The 9,273-nt window shown below is 36.2% G+C and overlaps 1 protein-coding gene across 1 annotated transcript; it reads left to right on the plus strand.

Annotated features, from left to right (window-relative positions):
* The first annotated feature begins 1,485 nt into the window (after positions 1-1,485).
* LOC139839896 (ABC transporter C family member 8-like) lies at positions 1,486-7,946 on the plus strand. The gene is made up of 12 exons (XM_071830100.1): positions 1,486-1,609; positions 1,775-3,189; positions 3,277-3,597; positions 3,701-3,787; positions 3,866-4,492; positions 5,012-5,176; positions 5,386-5,680; positions 5,760-5,974; positions 6,057-6,362; positions 6,453-6,516; positions 6,833-7,072; positions 7,506-7,946. The coding sequence occupies exons 1-12, from the start codon at positions 1,585-1,587 to the stop codon at positions 7,631-7,633; spliced, it is 3,888 nt and encodes a 1,295-aa protein (XP_071686201.1). The 5' UTR covers positions 1,486-1,584; the 3' UTR covers positions 7,634-7,946.
* Positions 7,947-9,273: the final 1,327 nt, after the last annotated feature.

Raw genomic sequence — 9,273 nt, forward strand, 5'->3', positions numbered from 1 at the left:
TCAGCTGTTTTTAATTTTTTTTTTTTTTTTCGAACCGCTAATTTTTTAACACCCTCACACTAGCAAGACGCTAGTCGCTAGGAAAGGCAAAAACACCAAACAATTACAACGGTTTTCGGTATTGATTCTTATTGATGATTCTTCTTCACAGCTTCTAATTGTTTGAATAGATCTGATTTTGGCTAACGCTGTACCATGCATGCAACTTTTTATTTTTATTCATTAACTGATTAAGAAGAAAAAGTAACAGTGTGATTTAATGATTCTAACATCTTGATTTTATATTTCATGCGGGAAATCAAACTCTATCCGAACCCGACTCACTAGTCACCACCTTTTGACAGCGCAGCAAAGAGAAGTACAAACCAAATTTGCCACTTTGGGCCCATCTACAATCTTAAAAAATGACATAATTGTCCAAATTATAAACATACTTTAATAGACACTATTATACTTTTAACGAAGTAGGAAAAGATGATTATGCCTTTTAAAAAAGAATGATGACATCATTGAGAACCTGTGCGCCAAACAAGCTTTATAATGATGGTACATTGAGTGACGTCCAGGAAATTTTTTCACCGGAGGCGACATTTTTTTAGAATGTAGGGATTTTTTTAACAAAATATGAAGGTTTCGAGGCAAAATATAGAGTTTTATGAGCAAAATTTGGAGGCTTTTAGGTAAAATATGAAGGTTTTAGGGCAACATATGGAGGTTTTGCGGCAAAATATGAAGGTTCTGAGGCAAAATATGAAGTGTTTGGGGCAAAAAAAAAATTCAACCGGGGGCAAAATCAAAAAATCGAAAAAATTTGCACTAAAAATTGCAAATTGCAAATCCACTGAGGGCGGCGCCCCACCCTGCCCCTTCATAAGTTCGCCCCTGAGTGCATTATAACATTAAAAAGCTTGTTTAGTGGTATATGGATAAAAATGACTGTGTATAAATTAACAATGAATAATGACGGTGTATATATGAATCAAATGAAGGAACCTTGTGTTGTAGCTCATGTGATAGTGGTCTGCCTCTCTTAGCGTGATGTCAAGATTTCGACTCCCGTGGGGTGCAGCATTGCACACAAGGTTGCCCCATTACCCTTGAATTCCACCCAAGGATACCTTCCGCACATCGCGTTGCGGGGATAGTGGGGAGGGGGTTTTACCGCCCATGACCTTGGATTGGGCCGTGTTTCCTCCTGAACAGCAGTTGGGAGCTGGTTATGCAACTGCTCGAGATGAACGTGTGAGTGGTTAAGTCCCCTTGGTGATCCTGTACTTCTGTTCAAAAAAATAAAAATAATAATAATAAATGAAGGGATGTATACAAGGCGATATTGGAGACCTCTAAGCATATGATGCCAAAGGAAAGAGTAGTTGCATTTGCACATATTTGACTAGGGAACTATGAAACATTTATTAGATTTTTCATTTTTTTTTTTTTTTTTTTTTTTTTTTTATTGGTGTGGAGGGTGTTTCTTTTATCTCAAAAAAGTATTGCATAGTAGCTGCTACATAAGTCCAACTGCAATACCTTAATGGTTTTTTACTAGTCAAATTGAGAATTTTTTTAACCAGAGAAATTTTTATGGCTTCTCTGAGGAGTTTTCATGGTACCTTCATATATTCCTGTTTTAATCTAGTCTAATTTCAAAAAAATCAACTGTTTTCATTGATGAATGCTGTCTGTTTTCCATGCAACTTTTTATTTGATTCTTAACACAATGTAACACTAATATTATTATGATGGTTAAATGTTGATCTTTGATTAATTGCAGGTGAAAACCAGAATGTATCTGAGCCTTTACTGGATGACGAAAATACGAGCCAATTACAAGAGCCTAGTTTTCTCAGCAAATTGATATTTTCATGGGTTAACCCATTGCTTGCTTTAGGTTACAAAAAACCTTTAGTTCTGGAAGATATTCCTTCTTTAGCCTCGGTAGATCAAGCAGCCATTGCCCATGAGGAGTTCACCAAAGCATGGGGTTCGCTTCAAACGGAGAAAAATTCAAACAAGGCTAACATGGTTCCTAAAGCATTGGCCAAAGTTTATTTTCGACAGATGATTTTGGCGGGACTTTGTGTTCTTCTCAGAACAATTGCTGTTGTGGCTAGCCCATTGTTACTCTATGCGTTTGTAAGATATACAAACCGTGAATCTAAAGATTTACGTCAAGGACTTTTGTTAGTAGGATGTTTGATTATAGTCAAGTTAACGGAGTCATTGGCTCACAGACAGTTTTTCTTTATTGCAAGAAGAACTGGTATGAGGATGAGGTCGGCTTTAATGGTGGCAGTGTACGAAAAGCAACTAAAGCTTTCTAATTTAGGAAAGAAAAGGCATTCGACGGGGGAAGTTGTGAATTACATAGCGGTTGATGCTTACAGAATGGGTGAATTTCCTATGTGGTTTCATACGGGTTGGTCTTGTTTCGTTCAACTATTTCTAGCTATCGGTGTCTTGTTTTCAATAGTAGGACTAGGTGTTCTTCCGGGTTTAGCCCCGCTAATCTTATGCGGGCTTCTAAACGTGCCATTTGCAAAAGCTATTCAAAAGTGTCAGTTGGAGTTTATGGTGGCTCAAGATACAAGACTAAGATCCACTTCTGAGATCCTAAACAATATGAAGGTCATAAAGTTGCAATCTTGGGAGGAAAAATTCAAGAAAGTAGTTGATTCGTGTAGGGATATTGAATTCAGTTGGTTGCGTAAGGCTCAGATAAAGAAGGTTTATGGTACGGTTTTGTATTGGATGTCACCAACGCTCGTTTCTTCATTCATTCTATTTGGATGTGTGCTATTAAAAAGCGCCCCATTAGATGCTGCGACAATCTTTACGATTTTAGCAACATTAAGAACTATGTCTGAACCCGTAAAGTTGTTGCCTGATGCACTTTCTACGTTAATCCAGGTCAAAGTATCCTTTGATAGGATCAGTTCATTTTTAGTTGATGATGAATTGAAAGATAACAGAGTGAAAAGGGACCAAGAAATGGTGAAATCGGATGATTGTATCCGAATACAGGATGGAAATTTCGCTTGGGATCCTGAATCACTCACCCCAACACTTCAGAATATAAATCTTAAAGTTAAACGCGGGCAAAAAGGTGCAGTTTGCGGGTCAGTTGGTGCTGGAAAGTCATCTTTGTTATATGCACTCCTTGGAGAAATATCCAAAACTTCAGGAACGGTGAGTTCGCGAATGCTTAAAACTGAAAAGTATGTACCTTTATGTGATTTATATATAGTTAAATACTGTATTATTTTTTGGTTACAGGTGGATGTTTCTGGATCAATTGCTTATGTTAGCCAAACTTCTTGGATCCAAAGTGGGACAATTCAGGATAACATATTGTATGGGAAACAAATGGATAGAACGAAATACGAAAAGGCTATAAAGGCGTGTGCTTTAGATAAGGACATAGAAGCTTTTAACCATGGGGATCTAACCGAAATAGGCCAAAGAGGACTTAACATGAGTGGCGGACAGAAACAGAGGATTCAACTCGCTCGAGCAGTCTATAACGATGCTGACATTTATCTTCTTGATGATCCTTTTAGTGCAGTAGACGCACATACCGCAGCAAGTCTCTTTAATGTAAGATTTAAACTTCTTAAAATTGGTTCGAGTAATTAGCTCGATTTCTAGCTATCATTATTTACCATGTCCAGATACTTAATTTTTAGCGCTTTTGCTACAGGATTGTGTTACGACTTGTCTCAAGGAGAAAACGGTCATTCTTGTGACTCATCAAGTGGAGTTTCTCTCATCAGTTGACAGTATTTTGGTAATAACATTAACATTTTACAGTTGTTACACGGGTCGATCATTTCTTTTTTAACCGCTCGAATGTTTTTGTTTAAAGGTAATGAAAGATGGTCAAGTTACTCAATCAGGAAACTATGAAGATCTGTTGATGGCAGGGACAGCTTTTGAACAACTTGTGAATGCTCATAAAGATGTCATTACAGGTTTAGAACCATCACCTCATGATGATAAAAATGAACTTGATGAAACAGGAAATATACATGAAAGCATACAAGACACGAATAAAAGTTACCTCAGTAGAGAAATTAGTGAAGAGAAGGTGCCGTTGAAGGGTTTTGCAGGTGTGCAGTTGACCGAAGAAGAAGAGAAAGAGATTGGGGGTGTTGGATGGAAGACGTTTTTGGATTACGTCAATATCTCAAAAGGATCGTGGTTCTTCTGTTCTTGTGTCCTAACTCATGTTGGCTTTGTTGCTCTTCAGGCAGCAGCAAGTTATTGGTTAGCATTTGGCATTCGAATTCCTAAAATCACCACCATCATGTTGATTGTTGTTTACAGTTTGCTCTCATCCACAAGTATATTTTTTGTGTTTCTGAGATCATTTTTTGCTACCCTTTTGGGATTAAAAGCCTCCAAATCATTCTTCCATAAGTTCACCGACTCAATTTTCAACGCTCCTATGGTCTTCTTTGACTCAACTCCAATTGGACGAATTCTAACAAGGGTATGACTTCTGAGATACTACATGCTAGCATAATTTTAGGACCGGCTAATATTTAAGTATCTTTATCTGATTTACTATTTTTTTTACCTAGTTTATGTATTATTTGATTTATTTGATGGGCTGGTTACGTTCAGGGAGGTTATTGTTTAGTTTACTTCTTAAGTCTAGTTGATGAAAGTAAAACAGTAGGCATTATAAAGGTAAAGTTGTGGTTGCTCTCACCCTAAGAAGAACATTTATCTATCATTTTATATTTAAGCATTAATTGGGGAACATAGCAAGTTCGTTGAACTTAAAGCTAGCAAAACAGACAGGTCTGCTCAGATTGGGTAACTGGGCAGATGGGCTAGGGTTGAAACAGGTAACGGGTCAAGTCTATAAGATGAGTTAACCTGTTCAAGTCAAAACTACGTTGGATCAGGTTGTCCTGATTATAATGATAGGAAGGAGGGGAACAGAAAAGGGTGTTATACAACATGTTTCGTAATTAATCTATTAACATTAATACTATTGATGCAGGCCTCATCTGATCTTAGTGTGATTGACTTTGACATACCGTTTTCGGTTGCCTTTGTGGTGGGTGCTGGAATTGAAATAGTGGCTACTATTGGCATTATGGCTTCAGTAACCTGGCAAGTTCTCATTGTAGCCATCTTCACTACCGCCGCTTCAATATACATTCAGGTGAATCATCCTGATCAATAAAAAAGTGCAATTATTCAGATATCAAGATATCAGTTAGTTATATCTACAATCATGCTGCCTCATTCCTATTTGAACTAACTTATTTCCTAGGCTAAGTTGCTTGTAGTGTTACATCGATCTGGCATAAGCTGTTATGGTTAGGCATTTAGGCCCGTGTATTGGCATAACATCTATTAATTGAACTCCAGGGATACTATCAGCCAACTGCAAGGGAACTAATGAGAATCAACGGAACTACAAAGGCGCCTGTTATGAACTACGCATCAGAAACATCACTCGGAGTGGCAACAATACGAGCATTCAAGATGCAAGACAGGTTCTTCAAAGACTACCTCAAGTTAGTGGATTCAGATGCAAGTACTTTCATTTTCTCAAACGCAACCTTGGAGTGGTTGATTTTGAGAACAGAAGCTTTTTCAAACCTGACCCTTTTTACAGCTGGGTTGCTCCTGGTTCTCATACCACAAGGTTCCAAGTCTTCAGGTATGCATTTCTTTGACTCTATGGGTCCTACTATAGTCTCAAAGCATATAGTAAATCAGTGAATTCGATATTTGTGTAGGGTTGGTTGGCCTATCTCTTTCTTATGCACTGGCATTATCGGGTACCCAAGTATTTTTTACTAGATGGTATTGTAGCCTAGCCAATTACATCGTTTCAGTCGAACGAATGAAACAATACATGCAAATTCCACCTGAGCCACCAGCGATTGTGGAGAACAATAGACCACCATCGTCATGGCCTTCTAAGGGAAAAATAGAGTTTGAAGATCTACAGGTAAACACATATTTAACCACGTATATTCAAGTTTTCTTATCAAAGCTACATTTTTGTAATGTTTATGGATTGTGGTTTTCAGTTGAGGTATCGTTTGAATGCACCACTAGTTCTCAAAGGAATCACATGTACATTCAAAGAAGGGACTAGAATAGGCATAGTTGGGAGGACAGGAAGCGGGAAGACGACACTAATAACAGCCCTGTTTCGTTTGGTAGAACCTGATAGCGGGAAAATTCTTATAGACGGATTAGACATTTGCTCTATCGGCCTTAAAGATCTCAGGATGAAACTGAATGTCATCCCCCAAGAACCGACCCTTTTTAGAGGTAGTATTAGAACAAATATGGACCCTCTTGGACTACATTCTGATGATGAGATATGGGAGGTAATGTAACCAGTTATATATGATCTTCGTGAATTCGATATGTACAATATCTATTCAAAAATGTTAGTATTTTTTTTATTTGATTTGCAGGCATTAGAGAAGTGTCAACTTAAAAGTAGCATCAGAAGTCTTCCAAATTTGCTAGATTCTTCTGGTAACTCGATTTTACCGAATTTTATACTAACCAAATCTGATACAAAACAGGGATCGGGTACTAGGGTGAAAATGGGTAATCCATTTTAATCTGGGTAAGGTCTGCTGTCTGCAGTCCGGGTCACTTATCTCTACATGGTTAGGATAAGTTAAATAATTAGTACATTGTTAAGATTATTATTTTCTCTGATTAGTCAATTTAGAAAGTTGTACATTATAAATCAATTTGCAAGACACTTTTGACCACTAACCCAATATTATTACTTTTTACCCATTTGACCCACTAAAAAGTACACTTTTTTCTTCCAATTTGACAGTAAGTGACGAAGGAGAGAACTGGAGTGCAGGCCAAAGACAGCTATTCTGTCTTGGAAGAGTATTACTCAGGAGAAACAAGATTCTAGTACTCGATGAAGCCACTGCATCGGTCGATTCAGCCACAGATGCCATTTTACAAAGAATCATAAGAGAAGAATTCTCAAATTGCACCGTCATAACCGTTGCTCACAGAGTTCCAACAGTTATTGACAGTGACAAGGTCATGGTTCTCTCTTTCGGTAAGCTCATGCTCCCACATTGTTAGAATCAACATTTTTATGTGCATGTTAAATGATCTAAATAGCCAATAAATAATCAGAATGGTTGGGTTTGTTGACTTGCAAAGTCAAAAAGAGTAATTTGTTTGGTACAGACCGAAGGGGCCATTTTTTCCCGAATTTGACATCTTAACAGAATAATTTCACCAAAATTCAGTTGGTAAATAAATATAATTAATAAGATGGAGGCTTTATGAATACTATTCGAGTGAGGTTTGACTGGTTCACTCCATGTTGCCTACTTATAAGTTTTTGTTTTGCTTAGTTTTACCTATTTGACCCGTTGGGAGTTATAGAATAACTCAAATCCATTTGTTCATTAGTCAATGGGTCGAAATGACCACATTCAAACTTTAAGGAGTATTTCTAAGAAATGGGGCTCATTGATTTGCAGGAAAAATGGTGGAGTATGATGGACCTTCAAAGCTAATGGAGACTGATTCTTTTTTCTCCAAGCTTGTAGCGGAATATTGGTCCAGTTGCAAAAGGAACTCTAGTCAGAGCTTTGACGAACATCAGTGACAGCAAAAATACAAATAATCAAAGAGGCGCAGTGGAAATTTGAGCTCGACTCAATAAATAACATCCAGCCCAGTTCAAATAATTTCCTCATAACAGTATTATTGTTGTGACAATAGTGTACTTTTAGCTTATATGTTCTTTCGGAGTAATGATATATAGATTAGCAAAATGAACATACAAATTTGTTTGAATCGTGTGGAGGTTAGGTCATTATATAGGCCTATTAATTATTTTTGTTTTCTAGATATATGATATAGTAGTATAGTATGAATTTGGTATCATCAATTTATCATCCTGTTGACCTTTTTCATATTCTAAAAAGGAACTATGTCTTATTTGAGCTAGAGTAACTAGTTGAATTAATGATTTAGTGTCTCGAAATGTGTCATTTAAAAGATAGATTAAACATGTTTTAACTGGAATATTAATAGTAATACAATACATTAGTCTGGGTAGTAGTAGTGATATATCAAACTCCTCACAATTTGATCATTTATTTATATACTACTTATTTCTGTTATATGTTTATCATTATCATTAAATAAAGGAATATTAACGACAATCAAAATTTGTTCGGAGAAAACAAAATTAATGTAAATAAGAAGAAGAACAGGGTTGACGCTTACTTTTCCGACGGAAAAGTCACCGCAGGCGCCACCGGCGGCCCATCATCACCACTGCACGCTAATAACGATGCACCGGAATCGCCATCAATTAAAAGGTGAGTTGTGTAAGTGATGTGACTAAACTGATCGGAGGTGTTGCCGGAGTTTTCGATTAAAAATGAACGGTAATGTAATGCCAATGAACACCGGCCATGTTTCCGTTGTGTTTAATATCGCTGAAGAAGAGGAGATTGAAAAATCACCCCTGATTTTGAAATCTTTTGTCATGTTTACAGTGAGATATAGTCCAAATGCACAAATAGTTCTTAAATGATCTAATTGGATATGAATGAGTATTTGAGGCTGGTAGCGACTTGCTGCGGCAATGAAATATAGGCGGTTACGAACAATTAATTTGATATAATTTAAATAAGGGATGATTCTAACACACCATTTCTTTTTATCTTCACACACCTTTTACCCTATTATTAGGGGTAGTTCAAGTAAATTGGTGTGTGAGGATCAAAAAAGAGTGTGTGAGAATTATCCCAAGCATCAGATTATTAAAATAACTTTAAAATATTATTTAATCATTTTGATCAATATTAATATTAATACCTATAAAATATATATAAATTTTCAATATAATTAACAAAAATAGAATAGTGAAAATAATCCATAGTATATATTTTGTAAATATGCATGTTTAAAAGTGAAAAAAATGAGTACATAAAAATAAAGTCTTAATTTGTTTGAGTAAAGTAAGAAAGAAAAAATAAGTGGAAGAAACACACTCCAAAAATAGTTCAAAGTAGTTTTCATCCTCCACCAACTTGAACAACATGTTAGCTCCAAACCACTTGATTAAATTGTCATTGTTTCATGTTAAAATTTCATGATATTTATATATATACACTAAAAATGTTATATGTAAAACAGTTTTCTAGCATGAAACGACCAATATACCAATATACCAATATACGCGAGCCTAATAGTATATTTATATAATATATAATATAAGGGCCGGTCCAATGG

Source organism: Rutidosis leptorrhynchoides, chromosome 4 (assembly GCF_046630445.1).
Source record: "Rutidosis leptorrhynchoides isolate AG116_Rl617_1_P2 chromosome 4, CSIRO_AGI_Rlap_v1, whole genome shotgun sequence".
Classification (NCBI taxonomy): Eukaryota; Viridiplantae; Streptophyta; class Magnoliopsida; order Asterales; family Asteraceae; genus Rutidosis; species Rutidosis leptorrhynchoides.